Source organism: Taudactylus pleione, unplaced genomic scaffold (genome assembly GCF_031769625.1).
Source record: "Taudactylus pleione unplaced genomic scaffold, aTauple2 ptg000225l, whole genome shotgun sequence".
NCBI lineage: Eukaryota > Metazoa > Chordata > Amphibia > Anura > Myobatrachidae > Taudactylus > Taudactylus pleione.
Window position 1 is genome coordinate 11,837,967 of NW_028284627.1, and position 23,880 is coordinate 11,861,846.

Here is a 23,880-nt window from a genome sequence, read left to right on the forward strand (position 1 = left end):
GCAGGATGCTAAAATGAATACCTTTAAAACAATCCATTCATTCAGCTTATCCGATATCTCATTATAGGTACCTGCACCTTCATATACTCCGAGGTTTCAATACTGCTGCTTCTCTCTACTCTGCCTTATATATGCCCAATCTGAGGGTTTCTCACAACTTAAGCTTTTTCCTCTGACTGCCTCGCCTCCAAAACCTGAATGGCTGCCCATAAACCGTTGCAATGGTCTGTATAGATGTTGATTCAGCCAATCACTGAACCACTGATCAGCAGCCTGCTGGTGACAGACTAGTAGTGGTGTGTCTTCTGGCTTGTGAATGCAAATCAAGTAAATACTCTATTACACTTTATGGTTTCTAAAACTGCAGTTGAATTCGAGAGTCAATGTCAAAATGGTTATTGCCGTCATAATTCCAACAGGAAAGAGTCACTTGGTGGGGACAGTTTCACTATGTAAACAGAGAGGAAGTTTTGAGAAAAATAATATAACCCCCTTTGGGTCTGGTTCAGAGTAGCACAGTGCTGTGATAGCTTGAGCGTTGTTTTGCCCTAGTTGCATCTGCGACTTTATGCTGAAGCCCTTCCCTAGGTGTACAAGACGGTGTCTGCATGTGCAGGGACAGAGGCGCCCGCTTTGTGCGTCTTTAGATACTGCAATAGCACTTAGTGCATCTTCATGGGCATCCATCGGTCGCACGACCAAAACTTGCACCTGCCCCATGCTAGGTGCGGATTCCCAAATGAGAGAATGGCCTCCAATGTGCGCAATTAAGCACCTGAATTTGTAACCAGTTCAGTGACATCTCTTTGTAGATTTGGCTCCAATAAAATGGCCGTCTACACACAGAAAATATATTAAGGTTCTTTGAACAGATTGAAAACCCCAGAAGACAATGCATGTTTAAATATAATTTATTAAGACATTCAGCCATGTCTGTCAGTCTACATCCAAAGGTACCACTAAAAAAAGAGCAAATTAAACTGTTATCTAAAATAAAATGTCACATTTTACATCAGAAAAATTGACCTCAACATTTTTCCATTTTCAGCCAATGTGTACTAGTATAAATTAATGGTTTTTCTCTTTTTATTTTTTTTATTTTATATCAAAAAATTCACATAAAAAAATTGTTTGTTTTTTTTGCTTCTTCTTCCACCTAAAGCCAAGATCAATGTAAAAATTTAACACAACATTCTGGTCAGGGCCAAAATATGAAAAGAAACCAAAACAAAATTATACATATATATCTCAAAGTGCTAGCTCTACTGACAGCCTCAATATGGCATTTGCTGTATTTGATCATACAAGAGAGATATGTACTCATTTCCAAAAAGTGCAAATATTGCCATATTTTTAACACTGTATTCTTCTTTTATATTTTATTACAAGACCTCAGTGTTGCAATTCATCTGCCCCTTCTGTGCTATGAAGCTCATCCCACAAAAAAAGTGGTCACCTGAACTCCAAAAATACTTCATACAAGGGCTGAATAGCACTGCAACGCAATACTACTGGAAGAAAAACAAAAAATATTTGCAGGGTCCATCAACCTCAACAAGTGATGTCCCCCACCCCTTTAATTTCCCCCGATTGTGTATACTTCAAGTGCAAGCAAGTGATCATGCAAGCGTGCAGCATCATCTTCAAGGAATCTCACCAGCGATGTCAACTCCTTCCCCCACCCCCATGCCTCAGTTCATTCTGTGGAAATAAAACATGATCGGTGCCTTCCGTGTAGATGTTAATGGCCTCCTGATTTGAAATAAAAAGATTATCTGCCATAATTCTCAGAACATTATTAAGCAATAAGGGAGAGGGAAAAATTAACGGTAAAACAAAAACAAAATACAAGCCCAAAAGAAAACAACACTTTTTCCATCGAGAGCACCCGCCAGAGTAAGCAGTAATCGGTATTCATCGGCAGTGGTTGGCAGAGGTTAGACCAAAGAATTGTTTAATTATCTTCTTCAGCACTGAAACAAAAAAAAACAAAAACTGAAATCCACATGGGAAAATTTTGCATACGCTTTGATGAGTGTCAGTGCTGAAGTCCTCTTGTGGAATCGCAGAATGCTGCATGTGGTAAGGACAGGGGGTTTGGCTTTGAAATTACAAGTGCCAATGGGAGGCAAAGATTACAATCAGAACCCTGCGCAGACTCCGCTCGCTTGGGAAAAACAATTCTCTTTAAAGTCCTCGACCTGAGGTGTGTCCAAAATGTTTGCTGCCCTCCCTAGACCCTCTCTGTCAGCCAGCCCTTCATTGTTTGTATGCAGAACCTCAACTGTCTGTTGTGGATCGCTCTCCGGAGACTCGGGGGAGTCAGTGTCTCTTGCCTGCCCTGATTCTAAAGTGCTCGGCTGCCGCTCATTTTCCGCCGGAGCTTCTGCCTCCTGCCCCCTGGTGACGTCCACTGGCTGTGGGTGGATCGTATTGATTTCCGGGGCAGGGTTTGCACCAGTGACAGGCTCTGTACCTGCCTGCTGAGACAGAGACTTTAGCTGGCAATGACATAAAGGACAGGTCTCCTGCACATAGAGCCACTTTTTAAGGCATCCAGCGTGGAAAAAGTGACTGCAGGGAGTGATGACCGCTGAATTCATATCCTGCAAAGACACAATATTTTTTTTACAATTAAGAAAGAAATCCTAGTTTTGAAAATATTCCTTCAAGTCATTACTGCTGAATAATACAACTTTCAAGAATTACTCCATGTCCGTTGAATATTGTAACGGAACGTTTAACTGAAATTACCAGGTGAAAACTCAGACACCAGGGCTGTCATTTACAGAGAAGTTGTGAACATGTGAATTTCAATTGCAACATAAGAATAAGTACAAAAAAAACACATTTCTATTTACAGTTGATTTTAACCAAAATGTTTATACCAAAACTTTGTATGTGAATATGTAAAGCAATTTTACCCCCACTGTACTGACTAATGGAGCGTACACACGGTCAGATTTGTCAGACTTGTCAGATTTGTCAGATGAACGATTGAACGATTAAACGATCTGAACGATTTGAACGATTTTACCAAAGTTTTGAACGATTTGAACGATTGAACGATTTTTGACTGCATTAAAATGAATGGAATCGTCCAAGTCTGACTGCAAACCCATCAGATGTCAGAAATCGTTATCTGACCATCGGGAACGCGCATCGTTGATCGTCCATCGTTCAGGCATGTCAGATATGAACGATTTTCCTTCAGATATGAACGACTGAACGATTTTTAAATCGTTATCGTTCATATCTGAAGGAAAAATCTGATCGTGTGTATGCACCATAAGGTACATAAAAGTTATTCCCTTTAAAACTGGCAAATTTGCCAAAATGTAAAAATTCACATGATCATGAAGGGGTGAAAGACCTCCAGGTATTAAAAATCGTTGTGCCTTTGTAACCTGGCAAATGCAGCGTGGCCTGTCGCTGACAATAGGGTGACGTGCTGCTGTGGCCACATGACACTACTGCAAAGCTACAGGGAACTCTTGCCTGGATGTTCTTCCTGACAGGAGCGGAGGAGACCTCGCTGGTGAGAGCACAGCTGTAAATAAGTCAGGCACCTAGGAGCTGTTGGAAGCTAATATTGGGAGGACTTCTTACATATAGCTTCTACTATTTCCTATCAGTTAACTGGTGATTTTTTTTTTTTTTTGATGGGAAGACACCTGGAAATATTTATGTAATCCCAGCGTTACCTCCCCAACTACTGGTGTTGGCAGATTGAGCACCCCTTTCCCCCCACAGGGTCATCCACCTGACAGTGCAAACAGATTCATGACACCAGGTATTCTGGAGTGCAGGGCAGCACGCTTACCTCTGTGGTATATGGATGTTGCTGGTTGTCTGAGACAACCTGCAAGAAACATGAAATTCGCATTGGTACCTGTAACTTGTTAAGTACAGGTATCAGATGGGGTTATTCTGAAAACTGTTAGTTTATGGGGAATACTATGGCAAAAAATACAATCACGGCCACAAAAATGGGCTTTAAACGTAACGTATTCCTGCCCATATGCATAGCTTGAGATGTGTTATGGTTGGTAACAGTAGTATGGGCATCTGGTCTTGGGCCCTCACCTCACACCCAGTCCCCCTCCACTTAAAGTTGGTGAACAAAACTGACTTACAGAAACCACAGAGCCCTGGGAAACACTGCCGCATACAGCAGCACCCCAGACTCCAGCTAGGGGGAGCTGCCCAGTAGTCAAATCGTTTTAATATGTGGCAACGCATGTTTAGGAACGTGTGTAAATGTGTGGGAACAGAGCTGCAATCGGCATAAATGTTCCCCAACTCATAGGTACCAATAAAATAAAAAGTTCATTTTCCAAGAGAGTTTAGAACATGAAAAATAACATCTTATTGACTGCTGTGGGCTACAAGACCTTTGTTCCCATAACATCAGGCTGTTAAACGCTCCCACTGTTATACTCTATAGAGAATGCTACTATTGTGGGGTCTTCAAAGTCAAAAGTCCTCAATATGGTTAACTGTATGAACATACCATAACGTTCACAAAGAATAGGCAATACATACCATTTTACTATACACAAAGGGGCTATATATAAAGTCTGCCTATAAGACTATTATTATTATATCAAGATCAGCGCTAGAACAATATTGATTATTGAAGGGCTACACACCTGGTAGCATATGGAACAGATGTCGTTGTGTTGCTCTAGTTGCTCTTTGGTGGCGACAGGTAAGGACTTGATCTTATTTACAGCGTCCCTGCGCAGAAGAAAGCTCTTCCATCCAAGCTGTGCCCGCAGCCAGACATTATAGTACGAGTGGATGAAGATGATCATGGACCCCATTACGGTCCATTCACCAAAGACGGTCTCCGAGACGCCGTAGGCCACCACGCACAACGCCACTAGGAATTCTAGCAGGCGGTAGGTACCATTCACGTAATAAATAACATCGTCCATGTTTTCAACAGGCTCCTTGCGAATCTCCTCAATCATAAACAGAACATAGATGAAGAGAGTGCCCAGTACCTGCGGGGAGAGCGGGGAACATTAGGGTGTGATTACATCAGGTCTCCTACCATTTGGATGTTACCCCCATATGGAGAGCTGGAAATAAGTGGTGACACAGCAGGAAACCTTAAGGAGGGGTAGAGAAAAGCACTAGATAATGTCCAGTCAATTATCCTACTAATCATAGTAAGGGAACCTTTTACATATATGTATGTCAATGTTTCCAGGTGACTTTACTTACTAGATCAACAATACAACATTACTGCAACAAATAACAATATATCTAATTTACAGGTTCCCTAAAATGACATCTATGACAGCATAAAGACTCAAAATAATCTGTTTCCTTTAGTGAATTCACTGCTATTAAGGATTTAATATCATGTATATTCATGAATACGCATTCATGGGAACATGTACGAAATAACACAAGGCATGATTAATAAGTCATTTGTTGGTAGCTCAAGGAGAATCATGGGGACCGGCGCTAAATGTGATGGTGGATGTGTTGCGGGTTCAAACCTAGTTGTTAAAGCGCCTCTGCTGTCTATAAATGCCAGAGGTAGACATTATGGTGCGAATGCAGAGATGAAAACAGGTGTAATTATGCTTACGCACCACTTTGCATAGCCAGCAGTGTAGTTGGCAATTTACTTCCTGAACTTTGCCTAAGTGTGAATTGATGCCTCATCACCCATTTACACCTCTTCACCTGCAAGTGGAGATACGTCTCCTACATCCCCTGTACTTGCGTGCTCTGGTGGATGCGAAGTGCGAAAATACGCAACATACGCTCCACAAAACTGTTGAATTCTGCATCAGCCCCTATGTGGTGTGAAGAGACACATACTTCTACAATACATGGATTCTGCTTATTGATTTGAGAACAGCAATATACAATGTGGATCATCTAATCCACAAGTTCTCAAACTCTGTCCTCAGGACCCCAAACAGTGCATGTTTTCCAGAACTCCTCATATATTCGCAAGTGAAATAATTAGCTCCACCTATGGGTCTTTTAAAATGTGTCAGTGAGTAAGTGCACCTGTGGGGCGACGTGTAAAACGTGAAGTGTGTGGGATACTGAGGACGGAGTTTGAGAACCTCGGATATAATTATTTCTGTTTGAATAATCCCCTTGCCCGTCAGCCATATAGCTAGTCCATCTTGCAGAAAGCAGAACAGTGCCAGGGTAAGTGGCCTTATGTGCTGATCAGGGGTTGGGCCTCCCAACTGCACGAGATCACTGGGCAGGCATTACCCGCAGCAGACTAGTTAGACAGAGACCCTCCTGTACCTGCAGAGAAGTGAGAATACTGCTGGATATGATGATCAGGAGCCAGAAGTCCATGTGGAAGAACTGACAGATCATATAGGCCATATAGGAAGGGAAAACCAGGAGAAACAAGCACAGGCTGACAGCACGGAAATGCTTCCACAGGCTCCTACAGAATAAAAGGAAGAGATGTAATATAATACTGCGTGCTTTGTAATACTCCAGGCCCTACATTGTCCTAACGTTACTCACTTGTCTCGTGAAGCTCCCAGAGCGAGGACGATGGGGTCTGCGATCTCCAACATTGACTGTAGGATGGAAGCCACCACTATAAACAGAATAATGCTGAGAAGAAAAGCTCGATGGACCACCTGTAACTCTATTAGTCCTGTCTGCACAGCAAGGATCAGCAAAGTCACCCCTTCCGTCATACCCCTGGAGAAAAAAAAAAGACAGCAAATGACAAACCTTTCACAGATACTGTTGACACTAGGAGAACAAATCCCACGATCTTGAAACCCCTTTCACAAAACAGATAAACCAGCTAACTGTACTCTTTATTTTGACAAATGGTTGCTCAGTCTGTCAACTGTTTAGATCTGCTGCCTAGTTTAGTCACAAAGTCAATCTGATTACACAGCCGAGGAGCTAAATGCCAATAAAGTAGAAGACCATCATGAAGTGAGCTCGCGGTCATAAACAGATACGGAGTAAACCAGCAGGACTGGAAAACTAGTCTACAATAATGGTATTGTGGTCAAGTGGCTCCAATAGTTCAATTCATATCTCAGATAAAGAGACTGAAGCACGGAACCCTTTTGGAGAAAATAAATATGGCGCGCACCTGTTCATAGCTGGATCATTCATGAACGCTCGATACCCCTGGAGGTAGAACTTGCAGAGGGTCAGCACACCGAGAGCCACAAAGGAAACCGTGAAAACCAAACCCAGGAGAGAGTAAGGTGTACTACAGCACTCCGCAATGCTGGAAAGTAAAACAACAACAGAGAGAGAACATTACCACCATATATTTACAAAATATCAGCATTCTATGCACACTTTACAATTCAAAACTGGGGAAGGGGGGGGGGGGTTCAATTGTCTTTTGGGAGCCCATTACTTTCGGGAACTATTCAATTTAGTGCTTTTGGGCGCCCATTATTTCTGCTTGTACCCTCCTTAGGCGGCAAGCAGAAATCCGCAACAAGTCCGGCTTTTGGGCGCCCAAAAGCAGCGTGCTCAGTACTTTAGATGGTAGTACTTTACACTTCTAAATACTGTGCATTTGGGCGCCACAAGTACTGCGTACCTAAAACAATTGTACATCCCCCTGTCACTTAGGACGGGAGATTGGGTGTGAGAGGACATGATAAAACAATGGATTTCCACCCCAAAGAATGGGGAAACAAGTCAAGGTATTAACAATAAAGTTAAGAGGACTCTACAATTAAAACTATAGGAAAAACTACTTGAAAAGTAACAAAGTAAAGTATAAAACTGGATTAGTTTAACTATTTAAAATCATACCACCAGAAAATGTTATTGAATAAAGTTTCCATTATTTCAGCACCTTTATTCACAGCATTGGTAATGGCCAAATAGTGTCATGATCCTACCTTTCCTTAAAATGTTTGCTTCATACAAATCCCCCTCTACCAGCATTACAAGTCTAACCAGTTCCACTTTTCTGCGGGCTTGAAATTCTGGCATCCGACAACCTGTTAAGTGCTTGCACATCTACAGGCCCTACAGAGTAATTGGGTCACGTAGCGCACGAAGCACATGGCAACCTGTACTGTTTACTGCCAAGAGACAGGACCACACCACAGACTGAGAAGGATTTATGAAGAAGCTGCCTGATTGAGAGTCCTAAGATAAGCTTCTGGGAATCCCATTGATGCAATAAATTGTGTTCAGTGGCCTCTGATGGGGCTTTTCAGGGTTATACAGCATAGGAAAAAGTGAAAATCAATTACAAGGGGGATCAATCATCAAGAAATCCCAAAAAAAACAAAAACACGATTTCTGGTAAAGAGAACCTCCATCATGTTTTGAAATGTATGTTCAACGTCTCCAGCTTCTTTCATGTTATCACAATTTATATCCCACTTCATACTACACTCTCCTCAAAGCAGGTTAATAAATACATTTCAATGTCATTTTGACCATTTCTATTACAGTAATTTCAAAGCAAATCTTGCACGTTAATAAGTCCATTCATCTCTAGGTCAACACGAAGGTTTAAACAAGCCTTTACACCAGAATTATTTGGTGTTTTTCAATTGGGCTGTGTGCTACATGTACAAGTCCCACCAAAATAAATGGGGTATATAAATGAACAAGACTTCACAGCAATGCTAATTTGTTCACCCACTTCAATAGAGATAGTCAGTCTACTAACGTGATCGTAAAGCAGGGGAGTCTACAGGATTCTCCTCTGCCAGCCAATCGTATTGCTACCAGCATGGGAAACCTCTTATGGTTGGCTAAAGTAAGTCCAGGTCTTTTCAGTGCATAGTTTTCACTTCAATAGACGTTTAGGTTTGTTTTATATACATATAGCTCTTCTACTACTTTAGCATATTGGGACCACCAAGGTAGCAAAGATGCCACTCAATATTATCCATTACCCGGGTTGTGCTCAATGCATTTACAAACACGTAATTGCTTCAAGCAATTAACAGACATATGCGAGAACACATGGCGTTTTCATGTTATTTCACATGCAATTTGCTTTCATTTTCTTTAGGGTCTGGTCCCTCTAGTGTAATCAGCATCAGATTATTTACTGCGCTTCCTTTTTAATATGTTTAAAGTAGAAAATCCTCTTTCACATTCAGCTGTGCTTACAGGTATAGTCCAATAGCAGCTACATGCGCTAAGTTTGGAGAAGACTCAGAGCTCAGTTGTTGAAAATATATGCATTTGTATCTAGATTTTTATAAGACCATAATTCAAACTATTTTCATGCAACTGCTCATTCTAGTTTACAATTTTCATAGTTTAAGATTGCAGAACTTCCATTTTTATAACAATGTTTTCTGAATAGCTGGCTGAACAAAGATATTTTATTTAAGATACTGCACGCTTGCTTTTTGGGAACAAATATGTATAAGAGTGACCCATACCCTGCTCCCACTTGCCGTCTGGACAGAAATGGCAGCGCCACCTGATAATAAAGCACTGCTTGCTGGCTACACAGAAGGACCAATAACAAACACAAAATGCAGAGAGTGAACACAGCCAGTCCACTCTCTTCACTGGCGTCTGTTCCTGCCGGGAACCACGGCGCCCTTCCTTTAATACTGGGGTAGGAATCTGCTCTGCCCTCAGGTCTGACGCACCCCAGCACTCTGACTGTGCCGAAAGTCGCGCTGTACTGGCGTTCCATAGAGAAACGACAATGCATCGCAACTTACTGATCGTGTCACAGTGCCGGGCGGCAGGGGAATTTTGCAGGGCATACCGCCTGAGAAGCAAAGCGTAGGAAAAACAGGTCTTTTGTATAAGAGAGACCAGAGACATTCTCTATTCAAATTGGACTGTTTAGTAACCACTTTATTTTTCATTATAGCTTAGGCACTAGATGGCATTGTTTTAGCGGTGTCTAAATATATTTATAGTTCTCGCCATAAACCAATTGCATTAATAGCTTAGTTCCCGCTAGGCTGTTTTAGCGGGGTGCCTCGCCCTGCCCAATTTCAAAAGGGCAGAATGCTCCCTGCTCTTTTGGCGGCGCCCCGCTAAAGCAACCTGTCGGGTGCCGTCCCCACCCGCAGCGTCCCGCAGGACACTTTTTTCCCATGTTCTCCGGTCTCTGAATAGATGCCGGACACACCCCCAAGAGTGATTTTCTCGTAGCCATGCCCCCTTTTCGGGCGAGCGCAGAAGTGCCCCTTTCTAGATCCTAGAGTGAACACTAATAGCTAACTATAATAATAAATACAAATATGTAGAGATAAACTGTTCCGTATCAAGAACAACTGCGGCCCCATATGATTTACTAACCATTCAGTTATAAAGTATAAGGGATAATGACCCGTAAATGAAAAACTAATAAAATTTACCATTAAACGTTAGATTCTATTCAAGTGTTAAAATGAACTCTCGATTCCTCATCAGCTCACAAAAACATCTACTGTACGTTCATTTCCAGACTATCTCTGGAATGTGATAAGCTTTCCAAGCCAATGAATATTAAACTCTCACTTTGACCAAATAACATTCCAGCCTAGTATTTGATGTGTGTGCCTGACAGGTCGCTTGTGTTATCTGCTTTGCATCAGCCGCACCTCAGCTACTGATTATACAAAGCAGGTTGTCAGCGATCATCTTGGTTGATGGATATAAGGAGATCACGAGCAGCCTCGGTAGTTTCGTGGACAAGGCTCCCCTGACAGCTCTCCCTGCCAGGTGTTCTGAACGGAGATAGAACAGCTGCATTAAAAGTGTTTTTCTAGATTAAGTAGTACGATAAGGGGGATGATGCGCCTTTGCATCAACCACAAAATGTCTATGGTCACAGATGAAAAGAACAGTACGTTGCCTAAAATAACACATTTTAACATAGGTGTTAAAGGCTTGGCAAAACATTGTTTAATTGGGTAACCGATGCCTCTCCAAACTCATTAAAATGTTGGATTATCACTTTGAAATATTTTCTGCCGATGCATTGAGATGTAAAAACTATTCCTACAAAGCTGGGACCTTCGGGACCATTGAGACTTCTCTTGGTCAGATGGAGGTCAAAAGCTTGGATGGTCCAAAGTCTTGCAGAGATTATAGCAGAAAAAAAAAAGACTAGATCAAGGTGTAAACGCTAAAGCCCCTTTTTTATTCCACAAAGATTTTTAACTGCTTAACAGATCTGCCAGATGGAAGAATTTAATTTAGTTTATCCATACATACAATTATGGTAAAGCGGCATTAATTCGGATACTATCCAATGAAAAAGTACAGCGAGACGCTGCTTTTAAGTCTCCAAAAGGAGGACCGTTGCCCAAAAAGTCCAGCAAATAAAATGTTCACAAATGGTGAGACATCAGCGCCAACTACTGTGTAATTCTCACAGTGCTTGTGCCTTAGTCCAGAGTGAGTTTTCCTTTCAAACTCCAATGTTATTTTATAAATAACCAAAACAGATGTGAAAAAAAGTGTATTAATAATACAATACTGTTGGTGGTCTATATCCTGTTATCGATGACTACAACCAGATAAGATTGATACTCTGTTCTTTGATGTAGGTTTTAGATATTTTTTATTAAATTTGTTTTTTTTTACTATACAACTCATTGGTACCTATGCTCATTTATTTCTACCATACAATCCATGTGAGTGACATTGTGGACGTCAGAACAAAGCTGTGAAAGTCCTTGGGTATGAGCACATGCACTTTATTATTTATGGTTGTGGTTTTACCTATATTGGTGGTGGGTACCTATATTGAAAATTTGCACAGGCATGATGCACTTTATATATTTTTTGCTGTGCGTATACACTAGTGCACTTTATTGGCATTTTGCACTATTGCACTTTTTTTTATTTTTGGGTGCAATTATATTATTCATTAATTACTTTCACCATTAGTAGGTGATGTTTGTTATATAAAACATGTTTTTGCAATAAGTATTGTATTATTACTAAAAAAAAATCACATTTGTTTTAGTTATTTGAAAAAAAAAAAAAACATTGGAGTTTGAAAGGAAAACTCACTCTGGAATAAGGTACAAGCACTTTGAGAATTACACACTAGCTGGCGCTGATGTCTCACCATTTGTGAAAACACACATATATATATATATATACACACATACACATATAGCGATATGTGTGTGTATATGCTATATTATAATATTTATTGAACCAAAGTGTCCATATATCATTATAACAGTAAGTGACTAACATGAAAAATTTAATACATGTATGTATTCATACAGATACCTGTATATGTGTGTACATATATACCGTGTGTAATATATATCTGTGCGTTTTAGACTAGACTATTGCAAATAGACAGAAAAAGAGCACAATGTAAATTAATCCAACTCACTCTGTGAAAACTTACATGTCACACTTTATAACTCCCCTGTGCTACCTAGACTTAGAGCCTTGTGATTTTTACTGAAATCTAACAAACATCCCAAAAGATTTATTCTGCTATGTACTCAGACAACTGACTATACCTTGTAAGAAAGAGGAACAGCAGCCTCTCGCGGGACGTGGGCTGGTCTCGTGTGCTGAAGTAGGTGTAGATTTGGAGCGCAAACAGGACCAGCCAGAACACCATGAACAACACAGGGACCACAAGCTGGTTCCAGAGAGACATTCCTAGTGCGAGGAGACCGTAGACTTCCACCACCTGTAGTGTAACACGAAACACGATGGGTCACCAGTGGAGCACAAAACAGTAATACTACAACCTGGCATAGTATTACAGTGGCAAGTCAGAGCACTCACATTTTAAAAGTAACATCAGACATAAAGCACGTACAAAAGTTATACATACATTATCTAGTATACAAACACTAGCTTTGAATATCATGCATTAGTATTTGAGTGATCAAATACTCTATTGAAAATGAATATTATAAAATGAATATTATACATAGTATACAGGCCTCTGGGTATAGTGTAAGCTTAATGGCTGCCAAGAGTTTAATTCCCACAAATCCAGATATTTATGGTTTCTTTTAAGTTGAATGGAAACTTTAAGAGATTTTGTAGAACATTCTTGTTGCAGGAACTTAATAGCTGCTATAGGAAGGTGCAAACCTTTCTAAATGACCTACAATGGAAAGCCTCTGGTTAGTGGTCCGACAATGCTTGGAAAGCCAGCCTGCCAATCTTACCCATTTCTTGTAAGCCTCCCACACTACACCTGCTAATGGGTAGGATAGCGATAGATAGATAGAGATAGATAGATGGATAGATAGATAGGAGAGTGAGGTCTGACACTGATGGGAAATCTGTGTGCTCCCAAGAACCAACAAATGACAGCACAAGGAAAGGACAGGTTTGCTCAATAACTGTACTATGTTAAGCTTAAACATTTTCTGCACCAAGTACAAATAAGCACAGTACATTCACAAAAAAATTAAAAAAGAAGTACACAGGTGCTGAACTCCAAATTAACTGTTTGTATATAAATAAATAAATGTTTGCAATGAATAGAGGTTTTTGGCATAATCTTGGCCAAGGTTATGGGCCTACTCACCGCATCCGGGTAACCTCTGTCTGGTAGGTCCCTAACATACTAGGATTCAAATCCAGAGCGCAGGACACCCCCAAACTGGCCCAGCTAAGCCACCCCAGGGCACCGCCATAATAAGAAAAGTGCAGTGTAAAAGAGATAGTTAAGAGCAGCATAGGCTGCATATAAGGAATGAAAATAAAAAGTGAGGTACATATATAGTAAACAAACAGTGAAGGGTTAAAATGTGTTATAAAGGAAAAATGTGTTATAATGCGGTGCCCTGAGACAGATCAGCCAAAGCAATACAGGGGGCCCATTTCCCATATAAACTTAATCAGTGCATTGCTTTGCACACCTGGAAAGCCTGAGACTTTCCACTCAGACTAGCACCCTTACTACATTGGTTAGAGCATGGAGTCTGGCATGCACACCAGTCAGAGGCACAATATAGGTAAGTCATGCAAATATTTAGACTGTGTAGTACAGCTTTGCTTCATTTTTGGGGCGTGGGTCCCCCTGGATTGCTTTGGCTGATCTGTCTCAGGGCACCGCATTATAACACATTTTTCCTTTATAACACATTTTAACCCTTCACTGTTTGTTTACTATATATGTACCTCACTTTTATTTTCATTAATTATATGCAGCCTAGGCTGCTCTTAACTATCTCTTTTACACTGCACTTTTCTTATTATGGCGGTGCCCTGGGGTGACTTAGCTGGGCCAGGTTATGGGTGTCCTGCGCTCTGGATTTGAATCCTAGTATGTCAGGGACCTACCAGACAGAGGTTACCCGGATGCGGTGGGTAGGCCCATAACCTTATCCAAGATTATGCCAAAAACCTCTATTCATTGCAAAAATGTATTTATATACAAACAGTTAATTTGGAGTTGAGCACCTGTACTTCTTTTTTTGGTGCATATATCAATTGTCTCCACAGGTAGCCCCTCCAATTATATATACAGTCAGGTGCATAAATATTGGGACATTGACAGAATTTTCATATTTTGGCCTCTATTCACCACCACAATGGCTTTGAAAGTAAACAAACAAGATGTGCTTTAACTGCAGACTTTCAGATTTAATTTGAGGGTAATTACATCCAGATCAGATGAACGGTGTAGGAATTACAACGGTTTCTATATGTGCCTCCCACTTTTTAAGGGGCCAAAAGTAATGGGACAAACTAAACAATCCTAAATGTAACTTTCACTTTTTAATACTTTGTTGCAAATCCTTTGCAGGCAATTACAGCCTGAAGTCTGGAACGCATAGACATCACCAGACGCTGGGTTTTATCCCTGGTGATGCTCTGCCAGGCCTCTACTGCAAATGTCTTCAGTTCCTGCTTGTTCTTGGGGCATTTTCCCTTCAGTTTTGTCTTCATCAAGTGAAATGCACGCTCACTCGGATTCAGGTCAGGGGATTGACTTGGCAATTGCATAACATTCCACTTTTTAGCCTTAAAAAAACTCTTTGGTTGCTTTTGCAGTATGCTTCAGGTCATTGTCCTTCTGCACTGTGAAGCGCCGTCCAATGAGTTCTGAAGCATTTGACTGAATAGGAGCATATAATATTGCCCAAAACACTTCAGAATTCATTCTGCTGCTTTTGCCAGCAGCCACATCATCAATAAATACAAGGGAACCAGTTCCATTGGCAGCCATACATGCCCATGCCATGACACTACCACCACCATGCTTCACTGATGAGGTGGTATGTTTTGGATCATGAGCAGTTCCTTTCCTTCTCCATACTCTTCTCTTCCCATCACTCTGGTACAAGTTGATCTTTGTCTCATCTGTCCATAGGATGTTGTTCCAGAACTGTAATGGCTTTTTTAGATGTTGTTTGGCAAACTCTAATCTGGTCTTCCTATTTTTGTGGCTCACCAATGGTTTACATCTTGTGGTAAACCCTCTATATTCACTCTTGTGAAGTCTTCTCTTGATTGTTGACTTTGACACATATACACCTACCTCCTGAAGAGTGTTCTAGATTTGGCCAACTGTTGTGATGGGGTTTTTCTTCACCAGGGAAATAATTCTTCTGTCATCCACCACAGTTGATTTCCGTGGTCTTCTGGGTCTTTTGGTGTTGCTGAGCTCTCCGGTGCGTTCTTTCTTTTTAAGGATCTTCCAAACAGTTGATTTGGCCACACAATGTTTTTCCTATCTCTCTGATGGGTTTGTTTTGATTTTTCAGCCTAATGATGGCTTTCTTCACTGATAGTGACAGCTCTTTGGATCTCATATTGAAAGTCGACAGCAACCGATTCCAAATGCAAATGTCACACCTAGAATCAACTCTAGACCTTTTACTTGCTTAATTGATAATGAAATAACAAGGGAATAGCCCACACCTGTCCATGAAATAGCTTTTGAGTTGATAGTCCCATTACTTTTGGCCCCTTAAAAAGTGGCAGGCACATATAGAAACCGTTGTAATTCCTACACCGTTCACCTGATTTGGATGTAATTACCCTCAAATTAAATCTGAGAGTCTGCAGTTAAAGCACATCTTGTTTGTTTCATTTCAAAACCATTGTGGTGGTGAATATAGGCCAAAATATAAAAATTCTGTCAATGTCCCAATATTTATGCACCTGACTGTATATGTCCAAGGTGTCCAGTCTGAGGCCCATTTCCCATATAAGCACAGTACATTGTCTGAGAACAAGCTTTTACAGGAAAGGTTCCCGATTCCGGATGGTGGCATGGGCGTTGATTATACTGTCAGAGGGCATAAAGAATAGAGCAGAGGTTCCCAAACTCTGCCATTACAGTGCAGGTTTTAAGGATATTCATGCTTGAGCACAGACGGCTTATGTAGTACCTCAAACGATTTGATTTAACCATCTGGACCCAAGCATGGATATCCTTAAAACCTGGACTGTAATGGCAGAGTTTGGTATGGAGGAGGATCTAATACTTGCAGAAATTTACTTCCATATATGCTCCTCAAAGATCATCATATTGCCCCTTTGACCAGGATTAAAAAAAAAACAACAACCATCAGGGTGGAATCTGTGGCAGACAAACTGGCATTTGTTGCAGGCTCACACATATAGCCACAGCTAAAGCTGCATACACACGTAAAGGTTTTTTTGTCCAACCATCCAACTAGTTGATTGGTTGGAATGAAAATCTGGTAACGTATGGGAGTAACTGATGATCAGCAATTTGCTCCTAAGTGCCAGAAAACAGATGAAAATGGTCGTTTGCTAAATGTTTGATCTAAACAATTTGTTCAAAACAGTTTTTGCCCATTTTCCAGCATTTGGAAGCAAATTGCTGATTGTCATTTGCTCTCATCCCTTACCAGATTTTCATTCCAACCAATCAACTAGTTCAGGGGAGGCCAACCAGTCAGAGGCACAGAGCTCCAAACATCCGTATTCATGTCAAAGAGCCGAGATCATGTGCGCACATGTTCAAAAAAGGGCGTGGTCAGCTATGTCACGTCCCTGGTATGATATTTGTGGGAGCATGTAAAAGCTCATGCACACAATCACCGTGGAGGTGTCACTCCAGGTCCTTCATGTGTCACTTCAGCCCCCCATTGATTACTTTAGCGCAGCCCTACATGTCACTCCAACAGCCCCTACATGTGTCACTCCAGCAGCCCCCCCCCCATGTGTTACACCAGCAGACCCTTATGTGCTACTCCAGCAAATCCTCCCCTCTCTCCCCAGGCCACTCCAGTCCAGATTTAAACAGTCATCCACTCAAGTTATATATCAGTTAGACAAGGTATATCATGTTATTTATTATTATAGGTCTATTGCTCCATATATACCTATTCAATTGATAGGTTTCTATAGGGTATTTCAGTTTTTTCTACATACTCATTTTTGCATGATTGTATTTATATTTATTTTTTAGAGATGTTATAGGTCCTATTAGGGGTATAAAGTAGGTGTGAATGGAGTTTATACTGCATTCACTAAATGTGATGCATTGGTAATAATTTTTTGAATATCATATATATTCTGCAAACATAATGTTTGTAACATACTATCTAGGAATTTGTTACATGTGCTATTTGTGAACTATAGGTTGTGTTTTTCGTTATGGTTAATAGGATTAACCTAATGATTATGAGTGATAAATATCACCAAATATTCTGGAAGGTTGCTTAGCAACAAGGGATATAAATAGCTGATTGGTCATAATATATCATCTGGCTCACTTAGTACCATGTGATAGTCATATGATCGGGTGAATCTGGAGTGGGAATATGTATACTACGCGGATGAGGTAGAAACACCACATGACACATTTGCGGATCACGTGGCAGTCACGTGACCGGATGAAACTATGAAGTGTATGAAAATAAGATACACTCGATCTAAATTATCTATTGTAGTAATATATTACTTTGGGATTTAACTACATTTAAGGAACTACTATTATCTAGTCCACGTATATTTATACGTCATTATACGCAGCACATATTAATAATATCAGAGTGTTGCTTAGCAGCAGTATACATACCACCTGACATGTTTGCGGCTCACGTGGTAGTCGCGTGACCGGACAAAACCAGGAAGTGTATGATAATAAGGTACACCCGATCTAAATGATTAAATGATTTACTGTGGTAATAAATGAATTTTGGGTTTTAAATATATTAAGGATTGCCTTCATTTATATTTATATAATTTTAACTGTTGATCATGTTTTTTTTAAAAAACGGATGTGTATGCAATTGATTGCTCTAATGGACACACAGCTGTTTGCCCTAATCCTTAATGAATAGGGTATTTAAGGAGCTTTAGTAACATGTTGGAGATATGCTTCTGGATACATATTCACCAGCGAAACGCGTTAAGCCTCAAAGCCTCACCTCCATTGCATATCGCTTCAAGGACAACGCTATTTACATCTTGGACACTTGACATTTGGTCACTGGGACAGCAGTCATACTTACGGGAAACAGCTACAAGTGGGTCCTATCCAGTCTACACCCTGCATTTCCACCAATAAAATTGGATACAGGACCATCATCTGGACTGATCAATCAGGACTATCCACTTGGTAAATATTTGCTGGACCATTTATTTGGATTCCCGTTAGTCCCATCAACGGTGTTCCATCAACTGGACAAGCAGTCCCCATATAGCGAATACATTGGCTTATATTTTATGCTCCCACAAATATAGGGATCTCCTATATATACATATTTATATATGTCATTTTTATCAGTATGTCAACCATTGTGATGAATTAAATGGGATTTAAAATTGCACACATATCCGTGTTTTAAATATAAACAACAACTAATATAGCGCCGGTATATATCTACTATATATTTTATACTGTGTTGGGACTTACAACCCCTACTGGCTGCTTAAATAACAGCGCATTGGATACATATTTCATTTTCCTATAGGACATTGCAGTTTTACCTGGACAAGCTCCCTGTATGCCGACTTGGCGAGATTAAAGGGCACCAGCAGGTTGGAAGCCAGAAAGTACAGCACTTCCAGTCCAGTGAAAATCATAGCAAACTTGTTAATGACGACAATAGTCTCAATTGGAACGAGGCAGAGACGAGCCAGCAGAGGCAGCATGTGAGCTGAAAAGAGCCAGATCTGCTTCGTCTTCATCACACAGGAGCACAGAGTGCAAACGACCAGCTGCCCTGCAACACAATGACCCCAAGAATGACCATTAAAACGACATCAGCATCAGAGTGGTCTCGCTGCCTACACTTTGCAGAGACAGCAATTGTGTGAGCGGAACTAATAACTCGTAACAGTGCAACCAGAGAGTCTGCATTCTCATGATCACTACTCAGGGCACACAATGCCAGCTTCCAGTCTGTAGCCGCATGGTGCAGGCTTACTTTACATATCCCAAGTCATGGTCATTTTATTCCAGTGTGGCTGCAGCAGTATGGTGACTTTAATATCAATTTAACGCACTAAAGTAAACAAAACATCAAAACTAGCAATATATATTATATGGGATGAGGAGAGAGAACATGCCAATATTTGCATTTGTTACACCAGTATGTGATCGGATATACACGATCACCATTACAGTACCATCCACACCACCTCTGTATCAGGAGATCTGTAGAGAATATGATCTATAAAGCTGTGATCTTCTAGAAGATGAATACCGATCTCTGGTGTGCTATATAAATTAGCAGCAGCTTTATTCATATAAAACGGTTTTATTTGCCTTGGTGGAGTTTTGTAAGCAGCTATACATCACTCACCTACTAGTGCTGTGATGAACCTGTTCATAGACAATGGTTCCAGATGCATAGGCCCCTCATAACCAGACTCCAGCTCACTGCGAACGTAATCCCTGACACACAAAAGGGGGAACTTCTGTTACAAGTTCACTAACGCTACACAAATTAGGTTTTCATTAAACATGTTGCATTATAACCTTAAATCAAATCATGTTCACTTGTGCAAATGTTAATTTGTCATGTTAGCAGCCACTAAAGGCAGCCTATGCCATGCTAAGCCTCATTGTAATACTAATTAAATGGTTCATCTTCCTCCGAAAGCCCCCCCAATTCTCTCCCTTTTAAGAACTCATATACCCCAGGATAGTGGAAGCAAAGGTCCTGATTCAGAGTTGGGAATAGAGAGAGAGATAGCACTTAACTGTGTACCTGGACAAACCATGTTGAATGCAAGGGGTGTAAATACATAATTTTTTTTGCATGTAGTGTAAATACTGGCTCCTTTTGCATGTAGCTCACAAATACTGTACAACTTTATTATTACACTGCACTTTAGATGTCAGTTTGGACACCTCCCTCCCAAATCTAAATATCTCTGTACATTTAAAATCTGCCCACCTGCAGTGCAGCACGGTATCACCAAGATGATCAGTTGAGAGAGAGATCTCTCTCTAGTCCCAACTCTGAATCAGGCCCAAAGTCAGCACATGAAGAATTAGGATAAAGTTGCCAGAACCAACACTCTCGCTCTCATCGCAGATGCTACATTAAATTCTCTTTTGGATTTTAATCTCTGTAAAAGGACTTCAGTGCCAGGAGATAATAAATAACACAAAATGCAAGGGCATACTTAACAATCCAAGGCTCCATATAGAACATACTTTCCCAGCTCTCTGCAGACTGATGCCAAGTTCCAGATGCCACCAACATACTGACCTGGTCACAGAAAACCATCAACTGGATGCCAATGTTGCAGTTCATTTATGACCTTAGCAGTTTGTTTGCTATCTCAACCACTATATACCCTTGTAATGAGCGAGGGAAGATCTGCAACCATTGACGTCCATTAAAAAGACTTAAAATCTAGGTGCCAGTATTTATTTTAGACGCAACAGCAAACAGGCTCCTGGGATTTCTACAGTCCTGTCCTGCTGTGTAACACTCCATGTCATATGAACAGTTACGAGAATGTGAAGCATTTACATTAACGCATATGTGGTCTCTCCTGCACATCAGGAGATATAGGGGTATATTTACTAAGCCTTGGATAAAGATAAAGTGGACGGAGATAAAGTACCAAGCAAACAGCTCCTAGCTGTCATTTTTTAAAAACAGCCTGTGACATAGCTGTTAGGCACTGATTGGCTGGTACATTATCTCCATCCAAGGCTTAGAACATAGACCCCATAGGGCTTATGTTCAGTGAATATGGACTTCTGCACACTTAAGGTAAAACCCCATGAGGTCGCGGTAACTAGGGCTGATCAACCCTGTAAACGTACAATCCAGTTCTCTAGGGCACCTGTACGTGTCAGGGAGGTGATCCATGCTATAAAAGGGCTAGGAAGTGTCTCCTCACCTGGAAATCTGGTGGCCGGTGTAGAGCAGCAAAGCAGTTACAAGGTAGAGGTACAGCTGAGCGAGGTGTTGTCGAGGTAAAGTCAGAAGTACAACACTCAGGATGTAACCTGCAGGGAGACAGAAGCATGTAAAGACATTATGCTATGTAAATAGGTACACCGATTTGGAAGGAAGGGGGGTGTGCGCGTGGGGAAAAAACGTAAAATCCAAGCCATCCACCACCCATAAAAGACTGTTTGGAAGATGCTAACTCATGGCACAGAACACATCGCATTTACAAAAATGAACTGTACAAATCTATTTCTGTGTTACACCAAAGGTGTTAAAGTCAGCAATACCCACAAGAAGTAGTCTATTACAGTTCAATGAATAGTTCCATAATTCCAATGTGAGAACCTTACTGCAGCTGCAGCTTTGCAAAGAGAACAAAAGTGAAAGCCACGCGGTAGAATTTGTTGTAGAGGGTATGGCGTGACTGGTCGACAGTCTGAAGGTCGACATGGTCATTAGGTCGCCCACCAATAGCGTTCCCGCTAGGCTGTTTTGGCGGGGCGCGGCGCCCTGCCCTCCAGGAGGAGGGCAAAAAGCGCGCTGCCATCACAGCCTGCGGGAGCCGTTCTCACCCGCGGGACGCAGTGTCCCGCGGGTGGAGAAACATGCGGTGACCCTGTCACCGCCGGAGAATAGACGCCGGGCGCATGCGCCCGGCATCTAGTCTCCCTGTCTGCAGGGCTTGGGGGCTGCCCGGCGTGTCCGTAAGTGCCGGGCACGCCCCCAAGAGTGACGAAAAGGGGACGCGTCTTATAGACACGCCCCCTTTTCCGATGACCACGCCCCCGCTGAAGGCGCGCGCACGGGCATGCCCTCTCTAGCTCCGGCTCCCTGCCTCCCGCCGGAGCTAGAGGGAACACTACACCAATATATAGAGATGTATTTATATCAGCATGGTTAAGTGGTCGACAAAATTGCCAGTTTTCTTATCTTTAGCTTAACCCGAAACCCTAACAATCAAAAAAACCTATGTCAACATTTTTGTGTCGGCATGTTTAATGTTAAACTTTTGTATGCTCGTACCATTTAACAATGACGACCTAAACACAAGTCTACATATTAGTGGTCAGCCTAATAACCATGTTGAACGGATACCGTTGCAGCATCAGTGAGTGTTGCATGTACAAATGTGCTAATGTTAGCAGTCCCTTTGCCCTGGATGCATGACACCTCAAAGTACAGATGTGCCCTTGTTCATCTAGCCTCCATACACCACGCAGACAAACTTGCCTGGCATGAGTGAGCTGCCAGGTACCATGCAACCCTGCTAGCGTCGGGCGTCTTTTTTTTTTTTATGAAAGTGTGTCACAAAGTGTGATGTGACTGGGAAGCACCAGGAGACTCTTCTGATTGATTTGATATGTGACACTTTTATAGCTGTGTGCGGTTGAGACTGTAAACAAAACTTGTCATGGGAAAAAGCAGCGGCTGCTATCGTAGCTGGTCCTGGTAATTTTTTTTTAGCCTTCACCCAGGACAGGTGGACATGTTACTCAAAGAAGCAGAGATTGCCAAATTACCCAGAGTCTGCGAATATCAGCACATTACTATGCCGCAACTAGGACAGATGGACAGGTGAGAGTTAACTGAAGAGGTAAGCGGACTGCAAAATCACTCAGGCCCGTATTCAATTTGAGGCGAAATGTCCAGACTTTTCGCCTGCTGGACTTCTTGCCTCCTTCGCCCGTTTTCCAGGCAGAAATGTTACACACGCGTGCCCGATATTCCCCGTATTCAATTTCAAAGGACGCGAAGACGGGACCCGGCGAAAAAAATAATGGGAATTTTAAGGTAAACATCCTTGGACCCCCCTAAAGATGTCCAGTCATGGGGGTTCACTATGGGTACCCCCGTTTTTGCCTGCTGAAGGGAAGTCGGGTTTTTAAATAGCTGCAGGAGGTGCATAAATGCGGTTTTGAAGAAGGTGATGCAGAAGAGCATTTAGCAATTTTGGGGGGGAAATATAACTGTTCCCATCAAATTTGGGGTACATGAAAATGGGTGCAAGCATATTTTCAAGTCCCTAAAATGATTTTTAAAAATTCTTCAAAAATGCACCTGCCACTACCACCCGCAATGAGGAAAACACCAGCCGCATACTTTGGAACCCTTCTGGATTTATTATCGCTATTTTAGAAGTGTGTGCCTTCAGTTTATTTTTTACCCCCAAAATTAAAGTACATTTTTTGGGGTATCTTTTTTTCCCCCCCCCATATATTAATTTGAGGGGCCATTCCCAGGGGTGCAGGCTTTTTTTTAAGCCTGCACCCCTAAACCCCAATTCTGCACTTTTTTTTGCCAGCTAAAAGGCTGGAGAAATCTTTTCACCTCAAATTGAATATGGCCCTCAGTCTGCTAACATTAGCACTTTTCTAAGCACATACTTTTTATGATCTATTTATCCAAACTGTCTTGCATTTGACCTGTTGTGGCTTCAAATTATGTTTTTTTTTATACCAGTGCCCATCCCTCACCTTTAATACTGTAATGGTGGAAGATTTATAATCTTTAAATTCAAGACCATTCAAGACAACCAATTGGGAAGATAAACTGGCAAATAACATCCATCTATAACAGGGCT

The 23,880-nt window shown here is 41.4% G+C and overlaps 1 protein-coding gene across 3 annotated transcripts in view; it reads right to left on the reverse strand.

The window, feature by feature from the left end:
- Window positions 1–895: 895 nt before the first annotated feature.
- Window positions 896–23,880, reverse strand: part of RNF145 (ring finger protein 145) — a 43,193-nt gene continuing 20,208 nt past the window's right edge. For 2 of the 3 annotated variants that reach the window (XM_088478937.1, XM_088478938.1), the window contains exons 3-12: window positions 21,247–21,355; window positions 19,689–19,780; window positions 18,871–19,106; window positions 12,450–12,625; window positions 7,112–7,252; window positions 6,520–6,702; window positions 6,289–6,436; window positions 4,653–5,009; window positions 3,824–3,862; window positions 896–2,606 (exon numbers count right to left, since the gene is read on the reverse strand). In XM_088478937.1, coding sequence (XP_088335063.1) covers window positions 2,142–2,606; window positions 3,824–3,862; window positions 4,653–5,009; window positions 6,289–6,436; window positions 6,520–6,702; window positions 7,112–7,252; window positions 12,450–12,625; window positions 18,871–19,106; window positions 19,689–19,780; window positions 21,247–21,355 — 1,946 coding nt within the window. In that variant the 3' untranslated portion in view covers window positions 896–2,141. The remainder of the gene's footprint in view (window positions 2,607–3,823; window positions 3,863–4,652; window positions 5,010–6,288; window positions 6,437–6,519; window positions 6,703–7,111; window positions 7,253–12,449; window positions 12,626–18,870; window positions 19,107–19,688; window positions 19,781–21,246; window positions 21,356–23,880) is intronic. The other variant, XM_088478939.1, reaches the window with a different exon arrangement.